This window comes from Anabrus simplex, chromosome 2 (genome assembly GCF_040414725.1).
Source record: "Anabrus simplex isolate iqAnaSimp1 chromosome 2, ASM4041472v1, whole genome shotgun sequence".
NCBI classification, from domain to species: Eukaryota; Metazoa; Arthropoda; class Insecta; order Orthoptera; family Tettigoniidae; genus Anabrus; species Anabrus simplex.
The window spans coordinates 81,239,938-81,260,305 of NC_090266.1; the positions used below are offsets into that span (position 1 = coordinate 81,239,938).

At 41.7% G+C, this 20,368-nt stretch overlaps 1 protein-coding gene across 2 annotated transcripts in view; it reads left to right on the forward strand.

The window, feature by feature from the left end:
- Galphao (G protein alpha o subunit) overlaps window positions 1-20,368 on the forward strand; it is a 1,276,387-nt gene that overhangs the window by 598,356 nt on the left and 657,663 nt on the right. For both annotated transcript variants that reach the window (XM_067140187.2, XM_067140188.2), the window contains exon 3: window positions 7,085-7,226. In XM_067140187.2, coding sequence (XP_066996288.1) covers window positions 7,085-7,226 — 142 coding nt within the window. The remainder of the gene's footprint in view (window positions 1-7,084; window positions 7,227-20,368) is intronic.

Consider the following 20,368-nt stretch of genomic DNA (forward strand, 5'->3'; position numbering starts at 1 on the left):
GCAGGTACAGAGTAGCAAGTCAACAAAATGTAGGTACAATATTTACTGGATTTGGGCTCAGCGCCCTTACTTCACAATTCGTGGGCAATCAGCCCAACCTTACTTCAAAATAAGTTTTACCAGAGGGGCAGAAAACCCCATTCATGTTCAGGAGCATTTGCTCCAAATTACACTGAAAAGCCTCCACGAGGCATACAACACTCCATTTTCGAAAAAGACCCACTCGCTCTCAACTTTAAGCACACCAAACTCCACCTTCAAGTTGTCCTCTCAGGACCTAGACACAGGGGTAATATACCCAACCTACTGAGGTCAATTAAATGAAAAAGGGTAATTACAATGACCTCTAAAGAAACAGTTTGAGAGGAGGCGAACTGCACTCCTAATGTATTTGTTTCAAAACCTAATTTGGCACTAGGCCGCTGATGCAAGGGCTAATCCCATACTACGGAGGTGACTTTAGAAAAGAAACAAATTTACATAATGTTAAGGAAGAATAGGTTGAGAAAATAAGTTCACCTCAAAACAATATGAGTGGGAGCTCGAGAGGGTTACGCACTCTCTATCCCAATACGTAGTTTAAAAGATAGAATAGATACAAGTTTCTTTACATTTTTAAGGAAGGTTACATAATGGAAAAACTTCGGACCCGCCCCGAGAGTTAAACTGCTGAGCAAGCAAGAAAAGAAGTAATTAATCGGCCATTACCTGGTTGTTGACTGCCGCCGAAGAAAGAGGCGCTTCCCGCCCCCTGCTATGTACTTTACACACGAAAAGATGGAACAGAAGTGGCCCGGAGACCCAAAATCAGCAGTTTATATCCTCTCGCGGAAGGTTCGAGGCGTTGGGGGAATGAAAACACCCTCCCACAAACTCTTTATTGGGTAGGATACAGCAACATATTCAAGTTGGGGGAAGATACCTCTGATTGGTCAGAAATTAATAAAAGAAATTCGGGATTGGCTAAATACAAAACAAGGGGAAAGAGAGGGGTATACAGCCAACTTAAACAATAACAGAAAGAAATTTAACAAGAAACAAACTTTTGAAATAAAAATTTCTCCAAAAAAATAGTTCTTTCACTCCGCACTAGGGTGCACTATTGTTGATCTTCAGTAGTGTCCTCTAGAAGAGAAAGTTCACACTTCTTTCTACAAGCAAAACAAAAATACGTCGAAAATGATACAGTTCAAAAACTCCAAATTTTCCACGTAGTGACATCTTCTGAGAAACTTGAAAATTAATACCGTCAATAAAGTTCAGACTTCCTCCAGCAGAGGAGTTTCAACTGGCGCACATTTTAAATTAGCGGCGTGGAGGTGTACCGCCCGGTACAATTATTATTATTATTTGCAGAACAAGAAAGGAAACCCACACGATCGGCATGGTCGGAGGACCGGAGACGTGCACAATCATTGAAGATGAAGAACTACCGGGCAATAAAGAAGGCCGAAAAATGTTGGTTCCGCGTGGTCCTAGGTGACCCATTCGTAAATAATGATAATTATTATTGGTAGCCCTGAAGATGAGATTCCGTGTTTCCCATTTTTACACCGTAATTAAAGCCTCGGTCGCTTCCTTCCCACTCGTAGCCTTTTCCTATCCCATCGTCCCGATGAGGCCTATCTGATCGGTGCTACGTAATCCAAAAAAGAAGAAAACATCAGCTACCGAGTTGGAGAATGTCCGAAGTTGTGCCATCTGGGTGGCCTTCTTATCAGTTTGGACATTCTGATATGTGACACTGAGTACACCGCCAGAGTTCTTTAACATACCAACTACAATGACATGGTAACATGGAGGGTTCCATAATTTACTACCTCAGTCCTGATCGATACCGCATACTTAGGCAGATAGTCGTCGACATCAGCAAACAGTAGGCTAATTCGTGATTCTTCGCTTTGTTAATGCTTTCCAGTTGAGATAATTTTCAACTGTTTTTTTTTTTTTTTTTTTTTTTTTTTTTACTTTACGTCGCACCGACCCAGATAGGTCTTATGGCGGCGATGGGACAGGAAAGGCCTAGGAATGGGAAGGAAGCGGCCGTGGCCTCAATTAAGGTACAGTCCCAGCATTTGCCTCGAGTGAAAATGGGGAAACCACGGAAAACCATCTTCAGGGCTGCCGACAGTAGGGTTCGAACCCACTATCTCCCGGATGCGAGCTCACAGCTGCGCGCTCTTAACCGCACGGCCAACTCGACCGGTGGTTTTCAACTGGCCCGCCCATCAGTGCTGTTCGTTTGCCTCTTGTGTACAAAGTTGCAGAATTAAGTACGGGAACGGTCCCATGGTATATAAGAGCGCTTAAATGTGAGAAGTCTGTAGGTTTACTAGCACGTTAATTACCTTCTAAAACCAGGATCGTGAGTAATTAAATTATTATTATTATTATTATCATTAAATTATTATTATTATTATTATTATTATTATTATTATTATTATTATTATTATTATTATTATTATTATTATTATTATTTCCTGCTGGCCATTGGTCCAGAAGGTCCCGGTTTCGATTCTCGGCCCTCACGGGGATTTTAACCTTTATTGTTTAATCCCAATGGATCGGAGGCTGGGTGAGTGTGCTGTCTTGAGCATTAGAATTCATCATAGGTAGGAACCGATCCTCACAGACGCGCAGGTCGTATATACGACGTCAACCCGAAAGACCTGCACCAGGCCTCTTCGGAGGCCACACGCCATTATACGAGGGTGAATCAAAAAGTAAGTTACATTAGCTCGCCGCAGGAGCACGCTGTGTCCCGTGACCGTGGCCAATGCGGAGCAAGCACCTTCGATTTCATAAACTGTGTCAATGATGGGTGCCACGTCTACTGACCGATGTTCGCAAGGGGCAACGTTTCGCATCGTCACTGGCATTTTTGCAACGGTATTCTGCTGACACGTCCGATAGGAAGGTTGGTGTGGTATCCCATCGTGTTGAGTGTGCAGAGCGGGCTAGGCTCAATGGCGCCTCAACTGGATGTTAGCTCCAAATTGGAGGTACATGCAACTATCAGATTTCTATGGGCTCAATTGCATGGACATTTATCGTAAAATCACTGCTGTATGTAGTGAGAGTGCAATTTCTCGCCAAGGTATTGTAAGTGGTATAAGCAGTTTGACGTTGGACGCAATGATCTCACGGACGAATGTCACGAAGGCAGGACCGCAACGTCCAGTACCGTTGCAATTGTTGACCGTGTAGATGGGATTATTAGAGAGAATCGGCGCTGAACACTGCAGGAAATTGCCAGCATGCTGAACATTTCGTATGGCAGTGCGTTCTCCATTGTTCACCAGCACGTTGGATTACGTAAACTGTGTTAAATATGGGTGCCACGTCTGCTGACCGATGTTTACAAGGGACAACGTTTCCCATCATCACTGGCATTTTTGAAACTGTATTCTGTGGAGGGCAAAGAGTTTCTGCGGCTTATCATCACAGGAGATGAAACGTGGGTCCACCACTTCACCCCGGAAAGAAAGAGAACATCGATGGAATGGGTGCACACCACGTCACCACCACGAAAGAAGGCCAAGGTCCAACCTTCAGCAAGAAAGGTAATGACGACTATTCTTTGACATGGAGGGTGTAAGGTAAGGGTGTATTCTGCCTGAAGGCAGGTCCGAACCTCCACAGAGGTGTGCCTGAGCCGGAGTTTACGTACGGTAGGGTGGCTCCTCCGCTCCTCCATTCCCTTACCTCCCCACCAACAGCGCGTGGCAACCCATCCAAATCTTGACCACGCCCAATGTTGCTTAATTTCGGAAATCTCACGGGATCCGGTGTTTCAACACGGCTACGGCCGTTGGCACGTGGAGGGTGTGGTTCACGCGTCATTGATGCCGAAAGGCACGTCAATCAACTCGGCTTCATATTGTCAAACGTTGAGCCGGTTGCGTAAGGCAATTAAAGAAAAGCGGCGGGAAAAATTGAGCACCGGTGTGATTTTGTTGCACGATAGCGCAACACCTCACACGGCCCGCCAAATGTCCGAACTGCTACAGCGATTCAAGTGGGAGGTATGGCAACATCCTCCGTACAGTCCAGACTTAGCGCCATGCGATTATCACGTGTTCGGTAAGCTGAAAAAAGATATCGGTCGACGACGATTCCGAAACGATGAGGAGGTGAAAGCAACTGTCTCCAGGTTGTTACATAGCGCTGGAGGCGATTTCTACGCATCCGGAATCGAAAAGTTGGATGGCCGTCCCGAGAAACGTTTACAGTCGCTCGGGGAGTATGTGGAAATGTGAACTTACATTGTATGTTGTCATAGCCGTGTTACCTATGTGCAGTTGGCTTCATAAATGGCCATAACTTGGAAGTGTAACTTACTTTTTGATTCGCACTCGTATTATTATTATTATTATTATTATTATTATTATTATTATTATTATTATTATTATTATTATTATTCCCTAGTGGAGTGGCCGCGCTTACTAGCGTGCTACTGCTGTGAAGCTAAACTCTGCATTCGGGAGACGCGTGGGTTCGAACCCAACCGTCGGCTGAACTGAGAATTATTTTCCATGGTGATTTTCATGTTCACTTCTAGACAAATGCCGGGACAGTTCTAATTCATAGGCCACAGCCAATTCCTTTTCCTACTTACCCAATTTTATTCACTTGGTTCCGGGGTATCTGTGGAACGCAGAGGTGATGAAAGAAGCTGCGGGCTTGAATGGGTCTAACTACAATATCAAAATTAATTTAAAACTTAAACTGAAGGTTATATTTTCAGAACTTCAAACTTAACAATTTTTCATAACAATGAAACATCAGGTACAGTGATAATCTAAAAACACGGCTAGGAAAAGACAAGATAAGTGGTCTTAACAGATTCTGGGCTTCAAGCCCCTCGCTTTACATTTCCTGAGCTCCTAGCTCAAATTTACAAACGAGCACAAATTATTCAAGGACAGAAATCCCCTAATTCACGAGCACTTGCTCTCCAAAATCTAAATATATAGCCTTCCAGAGGCACTCTTTACAATTACAAAACTAGAAAAAGAGCTAACAGGCTCTCAGTTTCCTTCAGCTTACTCGAGGCACCCCCAAAAATCTTACTCTCTGGCCTTCCATGGCCCAACTTACAATTTGAAACAGGGGTATCTCGTACCCAACCTATAGGGCCTTTGCGGTAAAGAACTGGTTAAGTAAACGGCCCGAAACACAAACTGAATGGAGTCTTATACTGCGCTGCAATATAATGAACACTTAGAAACCTAAAGGGCTCTAGGCCGATGAAACAGGGGCTATTCCCAAACTACTGAGGTGAGTCGTATAGAATTTACTTTAACACATTACAGGCAGAAAACCGTTACAAAACGAAGTCACCTCCAACCAAGATGAAGGGGAGCTCGAGAGGGTACATCACTCTCTATCCCTGATTTACAGTTAAAGATTTTATGAAGGTTTTACATTAGCCGGAAGAAAGTTACATTTTAGAAAAGCTTGTTACATAACTAAAGAGTCGGACCTTTACGTCGGGCTGCGGAGGTAGCAAGAAAGAATAAAGTTATGTGGCCATTACCTTGTAGATGTTCTAGCTGCCGACGAAAGAGGCCGCCCGCCTCCTGCTTAACACACACACACTCAGATAGACGTCGATCAATTGGCCAAGAAACGAGAAAATCCGCAGTTTATAAACCCTCAGGGAAGGTTCGAGATCATTCAAGAATAAATTAGCTACACCCACTCAATTTTATTTTTTTAACTTTTTGCTAGGGGCTTTACGTCGCGTCGACACAGATAGGTCTTATGGCGACGATGGGATAGGAAAGGCCTAGGAGTTGGAAGGAAGCGGCCGTGACCTTAAATAAGGTACAGCCCCAGCATTTGCCTGGTGTGAAAATGGGAAACCACGGAAAACCATTTTCAGGGCTGCCGATAGTGGGATTCGAACCTACTATCTCCCGGATGCAAGCTCACAGCCGCGCGCCTCTACGCGCACGGCCAACTCGCCTGGTCTCAATTTTATTGGTAGATTTCAAAAGTAACACACAGAATCGAACAAGAAGCCTGTGATAGGCGGAAAATTAATTACAGAAATTAGTGATCGGCTAGATTCAAAACTGGCGGGAATAAAAAAAATATAACCAACCCAAAAAATTAATGAACATCAATCAGTTACAAAAACCTAGAAATACAAAACTTCTTTAAATTATAAGTTCTTTCACTTTGCACCAGGGTGCATGATCATAGTTTTTTTTTAGTGGTGTCATCTGTGGAAAAATGTCCAAACTTCTTGATGAATGACTAACAAAACAAGGAGAATTCACTCAATTTAGGCAACTGCACAATAACAAAATTACATCATATTTCTGTGGTGACATCTTCTGAGTAAAGTTCTAAGTTGGTGTAGTTTCAATTTCACTGTTTTGCTAATAGAGGATTTCATTTAGGCGCTGAATTTGAATGCGCGGCTTTGGGGGTGTACCTCACGGTACTATTATTATTATTATTATTATTATTATTATTATTATTATTATTATTTGTATGTTGGGTATTCAGCCCGAAGGCTGGTTTGATCCTCTGCAGTTCCGCCAACAGCTGTCATAAATAGCCTAGGCGTCACTGAAGAGGCGTACTAGGGAAATGAGGAGTGAGGTAGTTTCCCGTTGCTTTCCTCACCGAGCCAGCCGTTGCTATTGCATATCAGTCTGCCAAGCCCACTGAAATACATGCACCAACCGACCCTATGAGCGATATTTTCACACCATTCAATACAGGGACTGGCTGCATAAGGAATGGTATTACTAGCATCACTCATACCTCAGTCACTTTCATATTGTCAAAGCCAAGGATGAGACTGAGACAGGTCAATGAAAGTAACAAATTTGATATAGCCCATACCAGAAGACATAGTGCACTGTAAACACTACATCTCGCCAGCAAAGGCATATTATTATTATTATTATTATTATTATTATTATTATTATTATTATTATTATTATTATTATTATTATTATTATTATTATTATTATTTGTAATTAACAGACCCTCTGCGGTCAGGGTTTGTTGTATGAAGTAGTGATATGAACGGAAGTCACAGCTACATGTTCTATGATGTTTACAGGATCATCCATGAAAGCGGCTTCACTCCCGAGGACTTCAAACAGTACCGGCCCGTGGTATACAGCAACACCATCCAGTCGCTTGTGGCCATCTTGCGAGCTATGCCCACCCTCGGGATCGGCTTTGGGAACAATGAGAGGGAGGTAAGTACAGCTCCACTTTCACAATAAATTATTATCTTGTCTTGCTAAGTGACTGCTAGAGGTGTGATTTATTGGAGATTATTTCTGGTAACTTCCTTACTTATTTTGAACATTATATTATATTAATATTTCGAGACAGAACTAAATGTCATATTTCACTGCAGCAAACGTCCCTTTGTTTTGTATAAGACGTTTAATATTACTCTGCATTTCCCGGTCGTGTATGTCTTCTTTACGAATTGATTCACGTTACGGCGAACAATAACAAGTGTATTTAGTTTCGTGACGTACACGTGTCAAACTGCGACTGGAGCAGCTTACTGAATTTTCAGAAGACACTCTCCTTATATTTAACGGTATATACATACATACATACATACATACATACATACATATTCTTTATAGACTGTCATGCCCTCACCGAGAGATTTAGCCATGCGGTTGTCGCTTAGCTGTGAACTTTCATTCGGGAGATGGTGGGTTCGAATGCCACCGTTGGCAGCTTTGAAGATGGTTTTCCGTTGTTTCCCTATTTTCTCACCAGGCAGATGCTGGGGCTGTACCTTACTTAAGACCACGGCCGAAAACCGTCGATGTGTTAATGCAATATTAAACCACTATAAAAAAGTTATACCCTCAGCGTTCAGTCTGCAAGTCTCTGTGGATTAATTATGTGTCTCTTCAGTCATTTGTTTTCAGCTAGCCCTCTGGTCTCGTTTAGTTCCACCATTAAAAAGTCGAACCATAAAAGTTGGCCTCTTCTGTGTGCTTCTCTTATCCTCCATGTCCAGTCTAATATTCTTTTAGGTAAACTGTCATCCAGCTGTCGCCTTACATGACCCTACCACCGTGGCAGGTTCATACACACAGCTTCACTCAGCGAGTTCATTCCTAACTTAGCCTTTATTTCTTCTTTCTGAATGTGCTCTTGTCATTGTTCCCACCTGTTTTGTACCAAAAATCATTCTCGCTACCTGAATTACGACTATTACAAATGGCATCGACAGAAGTAACATCGGTCAGAAACACCGGACTACATTATTATATGAAAGCTTCAAGAATTTCCAACACTTGAATCCCTCATAGGCCTACTTCAGTCTGGAAGCCTCCCTGTATTTCAACAAACGTACGAACTTCTTATACACTGACTGACAGAGCAAATGCAACACCAAGAAGGAGTGGTCAGAACTTTATGCCAATTGCAGGGTAGACTGACGTCACTGAGGTATGCTCATGATGTGAAATGCGCCGCTGTGCTGCGCACGTAGCGAACGATAAATGGGACACGGCGTTGGCGAATGGCCCACTTCGTACCGTGATTTCTCAGCCGACGGTCATTGTAGAACGTGTTGTCGTGTGCCACAGGACACGTGTATAGCTAAGAATGCCAGGCCGCCGTCAACGGAGGCATTTCCAGCAGACAGACGACTTTACGAGGGGTGTGGTGATCGGGCTGAGAAGGGCAGGTTGGTCGCTTCGTCAAATCGCAGCCGCTACCCATAGGGATGTGTCCACGGTGCAGCGCCTGTGGCGAAGATGGTTGGCGCAGGGACATGTGGCACGTGCGAGGGGTCCAGGCGCAGCCCGAGTGACGTCAGCACGCGAGGATCGGCGCATCCGCCGCCAAGCGGTGGCAGCCCCGCACGCCACGTCAACCGCCATTCTTCAGCATGTGCAAGACACCCTGGCTGTTCCAATATCGACCAGAACAATTTCCCGTCGATTGGTTGAAGGAGGCCTGCACTCCCGGCGTCCGCTCAGAAGACTAGAAGACTACCATTGACTCCACAGCATAGACGTGCACGCCTGGCATGGTGCCGGGCTAGAGCGACTTGGATGAGGGAATGGCGGAACGTCGTGTTCTCCGATGAGTCACGCTTCTGTTCTGTCAGTGATAGTCACCGCAGACGAGTGTGGCGTCGGCGTGGAGAAAGGTCAAATCCGGCAGTAACTGTGGAGCGCCCTACCGCTAGACAACGCGGCATCATGGTTTGGGGCGCTATTGCGTATGATTCCACGTCACCTCTAGTGCGTATTCAAGGCACGTTAAATGCCCACCGCTACGTGCAGCATGTGCTGCGGCCGGTGGCACTCCCGTACCTTCAGGGGCTGCCCAATGCTCTGTTTCAGCAGGATAATGCCCGCCCACACACTGCTCGCATCTCCCAACAGGCTCTACGAGGTGTACAGATGCTTCCGTGGCCAGCGTACTCTCCGGATCTCTTACCAATCGAACACGTGTGGGATCTCATTGGACGCCGTTTGCAAACTCTGCCCCAGCCTCGTACGGACGACCAACTGTGGCAAATGGTTGACAGAGAATGGAGAACCATCCCTCAGGACACCATCCGCACTCTTATTGACTCTGTACCTCGACGTGTTTCTGCGTGCATCGCCGCTCGCGGTGGTCCTACATCCTACTGAGTCGATGCCGTGCGCATTGTGTAACCTGCATATCGGTTTGAAATAAACATCAATTATTCATCCGTGCCGACTCTGTTTTTCCCCCAACTTTCATCCCTTTCGAACCACTCCTCCTTGGTGTTGCATTTGCTCTGTCAGTCAGTGTATTTACACTTTCCATATTCTTCTTACCATACTTCATTACTAATAGTGTTTCCATCAATGAAAGTTTATCAGCTTTTCACAATACCACCTGGCCCAATTTTGTTCATATTTATACTGACCACAACAGGCGTGGGTTATGCATTATTATGTGTTTCATCTCAGGTGTCAAAGAAGTACTCCTTACCTCAAGAGACGTCTATTGTTACTGCAGAAATTTTAGCTATCCACTCAGCCATTAGCTATGGAATTCGTCACTTCCGCAAAATTCTAATAATTTCTGATTCACAATGTGCCCTTCAGAAGCTCCAAAATTCTCGTTGGGACCTGTCTACACATCAGCATATATTAGACATTTTGATCTTAATCTATACCGCACAGGAAGCAGGTCAGGAAGTGCAACTCCTATAGATTAAAAGCCACGCTGGTATAATGATGAACGAGATAGTAGACCAGCTAGCGAAAGAAGCCACAACTTGTGAACTCCGCCTTTCCAAACAGTTACCATATTCTGATTTCCTGCCCATAATCAAACAGGTCTACAGGAAATGGTCTGAGTATTGGAAAATTTCACAGCTTACAAGAGGAAAGCACTCCATACCAACGCATTGTTCAAGAAATTGAAACTAACTCACAGACACCTTTAGTCTCTAATTAGAATGCGTCTGGGGCATGGATGCTATCCAAGTCATCTTCACGGGATTAAGGTCTTCGACAACTCTCACTGCCCAGAAGACCCTGGAGAAATAGCCGACTTGAACCACATCATACTGTCCTGTAAGAAGTACGTACTCCCAACAACAGAACCTTCTCTGCTCTTCTTTGGTGAAGTTAAATACCCCAATGCCAACTTCAGTTCCCATCCTGTTATCAAAACTTACTCCACAATTATGCGCTGTAATTTGCCAATTTTTATCAGACTGTAATATTAATTTATAAGATATGACTTTCTTGTTTTTCAACCACGAAATGTATGTACCATAAATGTATGCTCACTCTGTAAATGCGGCCGTGGCCTTAATTGAGGTACAGCCCCAGTATTTTCCTGGTGTGAAAATGGGAAACCACGGAAAACCATTTTCAGGGCTGCCGACAGTGAGGTTCGAACCCACTATCTCCCGAACTTGTTTGGTAGCGTACCTCCCTTATATTTAATTTGCAATGAACATTCATACTACCGTACCAAACCAAACCAAACCCCATGGCACTACAGCCCTTGAAGGGCCTTGGCCTACCAAGCGACCGCTGCTCAGCCCGAAGGCCTGCAGATTACGAGGTGTCATGTGGTGAGCGCGACGAATCCTCTCGGCCGTTATTCTTGACTTTCGAGACCGGGGCCGCTATCTCACCGTCAGATAGCTCCTCAATTCTAATCACGTAGGCTGAGTGGACCTCGAACCAGCCCTCAGGTCCAGAAAAAAATCCCTGACCTGGCCGAGAATCGAACCCGGGGCACGCTACCCCTACACCACGGGGCCGGCTACATTCATACTACTACTAAATATTATTATGAGAAATTGTTAGAATTACTATTTTTTTGTTTCCATCACTGCTTAAACATTAGCTAAGGTTGTCTCTTTAGTACAGTTGTATTTTGTTGAAATAGTAGTACTATATTATGTCATAATCCCGGTACAAGTTTTGATTCATTGACAGTCCATACAATTTGATTAGTTTTCAAATACAGAATAATATATCCCGATCAAATTAGAGTCTTTACAGTATATAACTCCAGGATAGTCCGGCTCCATGGCTAAGTGGTTAGCGTGCTGGTCTTCGGTCCCAGGGGTCCCGGGTTCGATTCCCGACAGGGTCGGGAATTTTAACCATAATTGGTTAATTTCGCTGGCACGAGGGCTGGGTGTATGTGTCGTCTTCATCATCATTTCATCCTCATCACGACTCGCAGGTTGTCTGCGGGCATCAAATGAGAAGACCTGCATCTGGCGAGCCGAACTTGTCCTCGGACACTCCCGGCACTAAAAGCCATACGCCATTTCATTTCGTTTTCACTTCAGGATAGTATAATGAGAGCAGGCTTGGCTTATAGGGTGACCTGGTTATAAGACAAAACGAACTCACGTTACAGAGCAAATTCATGCTGCACGTGTTTACGTGTCTGCATCATAGATTGTACTACTGGTTTCTCGCAATCGGGTACCCGTTTCCCGAGGCATATGGAATCTACTCTTCGCGATTCCATTCGCAACCCATCACTAGCGATCGGTGCCCAGCCCGAAGGCTTGCAGATTATGAGGTCTCGTGTGGTCAGCACGACAAATCCTCTCGGCCGTTAATCTTGGCTTCCTATACCGGAGCCGCCATCTCACCGTCAGGCAGCTCCTTAAAAGTTATCACATATCCAGGCATAGACCTCGAACCAGCCCTCAGATCCAGGTAAAAATCCGTGACCTAGCCGGGAATCGAACCCGGCGCCTCCGGTTAAGAGGCAGGCACGCTACCCCTACCTACATCGCGGGTAATTTATCTTTGGTAAATTAAATTTTACAAAAATCCTGCAGTTGGAATTCTCTTCGTTGTTTTATTGAGCTTCATATCCCAATATCAAACATTATTTGTGAAGGAATATTGTTCAACTTAGAAGTTCGTTGAAACGCAAACCATAGTATCCATGGCATGTGAATATTTCCAAACAGGAAATTCCCTGCCTATATTACGAATAGGATTTAAAATCTCATACTCTGATGATACGTGGAAGATAGATGTTAGCGTCGCACAGGAATAGTATTAAACAAAATGCAAACGTTTCGTCTATTAAATGGAAAATTATTGAGTTTGTTCAAAAGATGGTTGATAAACCGTATGTCCTCCACTGTTTATTTAGTGGTTACACACACATTCAAATGAAATGAATGAAATTACCGGCATTTAGTTTATAGACATTAGAGCACTCTGTGACAATTTTTGTGAGAATCGTCGTTTCCGGTCACGTTTATTCAATCATCACACCCCTACCAGATAATTCTTCCTTTTATTGCAGGTGTATTCCTCAACATATTCGTGATTGGTTTCATCTAATGACTCCGAGGTAATCCTCTGATATATGGGGGCTGTTTCTTTATTAGCGGTAAATATGAATTAAAACCCCATATGAAACGTTTGCATTCCTCAGCGTAGTCCATAGAAGTGCGTAGAACCGTTGCTTTCGGTGTGGAAGCTGTAGGATCCCTGTAGCAGCGCCTGTTTTCTGGGGAAGTCTACCGCCTGCAGAACTTTAAGAACAGCGGTTCTCTTCGGTATCAAACCAAATCACAGGGGCTTAAGGGGAGACGTGCACGAAATTTGATTTCCTAAATTGGCTGTAACTCGGACACTATTTGTGTTAGAATCACGAAACTTTGCACAGTGATTAAACACACATTGTTCTTAGCTACAAATATTAATCAGTTGATTTAGATACAAAGTTTTTGAACACACATTTTTCTCAAATTTGAATTTTGGTCATGTTGATGTACCTTTATTCAGCAGCGGCTAGGTCCTGCATCTTGTAGTTTTGTTTTGTTACATTTAATGCCTGCAGTCGTTTTTAATCCACGCCTATTTGGATTTTTAGGAATAAATTAACTTTAAAAAATAAATATATATGAAACTCTGAATTCCATAAAATTATATACTTTGTAATTCGTTTGCAGGCCTGTCGTATTATCAAGTTTCAGATTGATAACTTTCGTAGTTCCAGAGAAAAAGGCACATTTGTCATGGAAAAAGGACGTCCAGGAAATTATAATTGAATTTCACAACACGAAATCTCGTACTGTATCTCTGAAATCCAAACGAACTTTCCGCGGTAATCGCCATGTTTGACTAACCGGAAATGATGTTTCACGGCCTTCATCACTACTCCTAAGTGTGATACCGTCAACTGCTTGACTAAACAGACGTGAAGGCCCTCATACAAAATCAAACAATTTGCGCAACAAAGGGTTTGTGCAACGTCCTGTTTGCGCAAACTTTTGTACATACACGTTGCAATGGTTTGTGCAAACCTCAGTTCATTCTTTAAGAGGAGAGTATGTCGGACACAGAAGCTGCATTCGCCGCGATAGTTATTGCTTGTTTGACGGAAAAGAAAACTGCAAATCAGAGAATGTGGATGAAGGAATGGTTGAAGTAGAGGAGTAACTTGAACCATGACCGTTTAGTAGCAGAGGTAAAAATACATTCTGCAATAGACTATAAAAACTATCTTCGAATGGATGCAAATACGTTTGGTGAGCTGCTAAAAATGATCACACCCTTCATTGAAAAAAAGTACAGTCACGAGGGAACCAATATCGGCAGAACAGAGATTATTATCCACTTTGAGATACCGTACCTTCCTATTTTTATACACCTTACTCTTCACTTTCCACAGTTCAGGCAACTCTCGATAAATTGAGATGAACTCTCGCCAGAAATCTTTATTAACGTTTTTTGTTGACTCCGTACTAAATAGGAATCGGGTAGGTAGAGAAAAGCCTCTTCACACTGCCATGGATGTTCAAACCGCTTGTCAAGCAGTGTGTTGTCCAAATTATTTCGGTCTCTCCCGATTTGTTTCAAACAGTTGTACAACTAGTCAATCCGTACCATGCACCATCAAAATGTTTGTGCAAAACCCTTTATTTTGCAAATTGCTTGATCATGTATCGGGGCCTTTAAGAGTTCAGCCAAAATGAAAAATACCAATGTATGATAAAGTGGGCATGACACTTGAAGCGCAAATGTTTAGAATTTAATGTTTTTAAGGTACACTTAGGTACTGAATTCAACCATATCCTTTTGGGAATAGATTCTCAACAAGGGAAGGGAACAAGTTTTCATTGTTATGAAGGATTTCTTGCACGTCTCCCCTTAACTTGAATTACACGTGCCACTAACGTGGATCTGCTCTGCTCGATTCGTTCCTCGAAGATACGTGGTGGCGTCAGCAATGCTTTCTGAGTTTCCGGGCCGCGTGTTTATACTTGTGAAAATAATAATACCAATAGTAATATTTTACGTCCAGAATATCTTTAGGAGGCCTTGCAAAACTTCCCAAGGCGGCGTCGCGTTAACCATTCAAAGCCATAGAAGTTGTAAGGTAGGTCTCATAAACGAACCACATAAACCACATTATTGTTTCAACATTGTGTTTTATTGTCCTGCACTTGCATATTAATACGTGATATCATTAAGAATTAGCAGGCTATTAGCCGTTTATATCCTACTAAGAGTGCAGTTTCACTTAACAACGTAACACGCTAATAAATCATTACAAATTAATACTTGGTACATTAAGTGTTAATATACTATTAGCGGTTTCTTTTCAGTGAGTAGTCGTAGCGATTTGTGGTTCTTAATTCAGCGCTTGTAATTGCCGAAGACGAACCCTGAAATATTCATCATGACATGTTTGATTTTCTCATTTTGTCATCCACTAATCTGAGGAATAAGAAAAAGTTTTACTCGCGAACAGTTATAAAACGAATCCACCAAAATACTTCACATGTACTTATTGAATTGATCAATCACTTCCAACTTCCAATGGGAGTTTATACAACTTAGTCCAGCTTTCGCGAGGTTACTCTACATGAGTACAAAACCAATACCTTTTTGTAAATTCTCTAATGGGTTTTGATTATAAAGATTTTAGTGTTTCATTTTTAAAACACTAGTTATAAGCCGTCGTATAAGGCATCATTAAAACATAGTGTACTGCTTACTGCTTACATGTGCCTAATGTATGGTGAAAACGTTAGTCTTCATCAAATTATTTTTAATTTAATTTTTAAATTATTGTTTGCCATCTGCTGTAGTGTCATCGGTCTGTACATTTTTTAATGCATCGTTTTACGGATAATTTATTTGTGTGTTCTCGTCCCGAGCTGGTGTAGCTCTTGCCTTGCACACCCCCAATGGACATGAGCTACAGGTGTCTTTATCTACCTACCAGCCCTCCTGCCAATCTTACATTTCTGAGAGTACCGGGGATCGAACCCAGACCTCTGAGGATGGCAGATAATAGCGCAAACCGTTATACTACGGAGGTATACATCACTTTCTATGAAATACAAATGCAAAAAGAATTATCATAATAGACAATATTAAAATATACGGAAGAAGAAGAAGAACGTTAATGGAATTGATTTCCAATCAAATAAAATTTAAAATAAATACATTAATAATAATAATAATAATAATAATAATAATAATAATTTATAATGTGCTGAAAATCCAGGTGAATGGGCGCCAGAGATCACCATAGGATCCCTCAATTTAGAATATTAATAACATGAATAGTCCACCTCTGTGTAGTGGTTAGTGTAATTAGCTGCCACCCGTGGAGGCCTGGGGGTTCGAATCCCGGCTCTGCCACGAAATTTGAAAAGTAGTTCGAGAGCTGGAACGGGGTCCAGTCAGCCTCGGGAGGTCAGCTGAGTAGAGGGAGGTTCGATTCCAACCTCGGCCATCCTCGAAGTGGTTTTCCAATTATCCTCCAGGTAAATGCCGGAATGGTACCTAACTTAAGGTCATGGCCGCTTCCTTCACTCTTCCTTGTCTATCCCTTCCAATCTTCCCATCCCCCCTCCCTAAGGTTCATGTTCAGCATAGCAGGTGAGTCAGCCTGGGTGATGTACTGGTCCTCCACCTCAGTTGTATCCCCCGACCCAAAGTCTCAAGTTCCAGGACACTGCCCTTGAGGCGGTAGAGGTGGATCCCTCGCCGAGTCCGAGGGTAAACGGATTAAGAAGGCAATAGATAATAATAATAATAATAATAATAATAATAATAATAATAATAATAATAATAATAACGAATGGTAGAACATAAAAGATTCTACTCGGTTCGTTTTCATAAAAGCTGAAAAACTTGTACTGTGCTGACTTGGCCTTACCTACTACCCTCTGAAAATGTTAGACCGAGCTCGATAGCTGCAGTCGCTTAAGTGCGGCCAGTATCCAGTAATCGGGAGATAGTGGGTTCGAACCCCACTGTCGGCAGCCCTAAATATGGTTTTCCGTGGTTTCCCATTTTCACACCAGGCAAATGCTGGGATTGTACCTTAATTAAGGCCACGGCCGCTTCCTTCCCATTCCTAGGTCTTTCCTATCCCATCGTCGCCATAAGACATATCTGTGTCGGTGCGACGTAAAGCAAATAACAAAAAAAAAAGTTTGAGAATGGTAGGAACATGAAGTTAATTGTCTGACTCTAATATACTCTCTGCAGAACCAGTATACATCGAACAATATGAGTAACGTAACGCGTCCTTTGAATCTGAATAAGCAGTCCTCACCAGACTAACACTTCCTGTGTAGTTATGTCCTCGCTATTCACTTTTCTACTTCACTCATAACGAAATCTGTTCCGTTCCATCACTCCACATTTTCATAACCAGTGCTTGGAAAAACCCATCTTGTCTAGTTTTCCTTTCTGTGTCCATCATATGCACCTTGCTTTTTTTATATCTGTCCGTAGTTTTATCCAAGACTAGCAAGATACCCGTGCTTCGCTACGGTATTATACTGAAATTTATAATTGAATGCTTATTGTTTTAGATATATAATCCTCCGAAATTCGCGATCTGACTCGTTTTCTGCGAGAATCCACCAAAATTCCCGATCTGACTCGTTTTCTATTATTTTACGGCACGTTTCCTCCCATTTTTCAATCTTCCTTTTCAGCAATCGATTTCGTACTTCCCGGGTTAGGCTCAGGTATTCCTCCCGGTCAGTTGGGTCCGTAAATCTGTGCCATCTTTTCCTATAATCATTTTTAATATGGATAAAATCCTTCAGGAGATCCAGCGTGGTGTCATATTGGGTGCCTTGGCGGCACTGAACCCGCGGCCAGGCTGCATTTTTAGTCATTACCCGTCCAGGAGCCGTTTCCAGCGCGGTCCGCACATTTGACGACGGTCCGGAACATTATTATTATTATTATTATTATTATTATTATTATTATTATTATTATTATTATTATTATTATTATTATTATGTGTTGCTGGAATGGCTGATGACAGGGAAAACCGGAGTATCCGGAGAAAAACCTGTCCCGCCTCCGTTTTGTCCAGCACGAATGACACATGGAGCGAACGGGATTTGAACCACGGAACCCAGCTGTGAGAGGCCGGCACGCTTGCGTCTGAGCAACGGAGGATCCTTATAAGTACATTAATAACAGTAAAATCACTTGGTGTCACCTCCTTCTACACCCCACCGCCGTTAAGTTTATTTACCGCCACCTCCCCCCCCCCCCCACGAAAAATTAAAAGAAGGCTTGTTTCTTTATGTTTAAGGGAGAGTCCAAACACCAATGTTCACGTCTATTACCTTCAGCTTTGAGATATAAGTATCCCCATAAAAATAATTTCCTTTTTGCACTTCATTTCACACTACTCCCCCCCTCCCCAAGTGAATTTTCCCGCAAAAAATACTTGTTTCTTTAATAGTAAAGGATCTTCTAAATACCAATTATCACGACTCAAAATTCTTCAGTTTTTGATTTATGTGTCCTCATTAAAGGAATTCAACTCCTTTACACTCTCGCCCTCCAAGATGGTTTCCCCCACCCCCCAAACGCGTTTTTCTTTGTTTTTAAAGGAGATCCAAATACGAATTATCACGTCTGTAACAACTTTAGTTTTTATTAGATTATGTATTCTCATACAATTAAGTCAATTAATTTTTCAATTCTTTCACCCCCCCCCCCTTCATTGGATTTTCCGACAATACGTGTTTCTTTACTTTTAAATCAGATTCCAAATATCAAATTTCACGTCTGTAACATCTTCATATTTGAGATATCAGTAGCCTAATTAAAAGAATTCAACACCATTTTCAGTCACTTTTACCCCCCCCCCTCCAGCTTCACCCAAGTGGTATTTCCGAAAACTAAAAATACACGTTTCTTTATGTTTAATAGAGATAAAAATACCATTTTTCACTTCTGTAACATGTTAAGTTTTTTGAGATATACTGTAAAAATTCTCATTTGAAAATTTCACCCCTTTTGAGTTCCCCTTAAGTGGAGTTTCCCAAAACTAATCACCTATGTTTCTTTACATTTATAGGAGATTCCAAACACCCACTTTTTACGCCTGTAACATTTTACGTTTCCAAGATATTCTGTAGATATAGTCTTTCAAAAAATTCACCCCATTTTGTCACTCCTGTTTAACCGCCATTAATTGGATTTTCCAAAAACTAAAAAATACGTGTTTCTTTATTTTTAAAGTAGATCCCATATACAAATTTTCAGTTCTGTAATATCTTTCGTTTCTGAGATATATGTATCCTTATTAAAGGCATTCAACCCATTTTTCACCCTTTTAAACCCCTCCTATTGGGATTTAAGGAAACAAAAAAAGACGTGTTCCTTTATTTTTAGAGGAGAATCTAAGTACCAATTTTATATCTGTAAATTTTAAAGTTTTAAGATGTAGACACACTCATTTTAAAAATTCACCCCCCCCCCTTTTCACCCCCCAATATTTGGATTTTCCAAAAACGAAAAAATACGCGTTTCTTTACTTTTAAAGTAGATCCCAAATACAAAATTTCAGGTCTGTAATATCTTCAGGTTCTGAAATATAAGTAGCCTCATTAAAGGCATTCAACCCATTACTCACCCTTTTACACCCTTCCTATTGGGATTTTCCGAAAACAAAAGAATACGTGTTTCTTTATTTTTAAAGGAGATTCTAAATACCAATTTTTACGTCTATAAACTATAAAGTTTTGAGATATAGATACACTCATTTTAAAAAATTACCCCCCTTTTCACCCCCCATTAATTGGATTTTCCAAAAAAAAAATACATGTTTCTTTATTTTTAAAAGAGATCCCAAACACCAATTTTCAGATCTGTAATATCTTCAGTTTCTGAGATATAAGTAGCCTCATTAAAGGATTCAACCGCTTTTTCACCTCTTTTCACTCCTCCTATTGCGATTGTCCGAAAACAAAAAAATACGTGTTTCTTTATTTTTAATGAAGATTCTAAATACCAATTTTTACATCTGCAAACTTTAAAAGTTTGGAGATATAGATTCACTCGTTTTAAAAATTCACCCCCTTTTCACCCTCCGATTAATTGGATTTTCCTAAAACAAAAAATACGTGTTTCTTTATTTTTAAAGGACATTCTAAATATCAACGTTTACATCTATAAACTTTAAAAGTTTTGAGGTATAGATACACTCATATTAAAAAATCATCCCCCTTTTACCCCCCACCATTAATTGGATTTTCTAAAAACAAAAAAAATACGCGTTTCTTTATTTTTAAAGGAGATCCCAAATACCAATTTTCAGGTCTGTAATATCTTCAGTTTCTAAGATATAAGTATTCTCTTTAAAGGCATTCTACCCCTTTTTCACCCCTTTTCTCCCCTCTTATTGGGATTTTCCGAAAACAAAAAAATACGTGTTCCTTTATTATTAATGAAGATTCTAAATACCAATTTTTACATCTCTAAACTTTAAAACTTTTGAGATATAGATGCACTCATTTTAAAAATTCACCCCCTTTCACCTTCGCATTAATTGGATTTTCCAAAAACAAAAAAATATGTGTTTCTTTATTTTTGAAAGA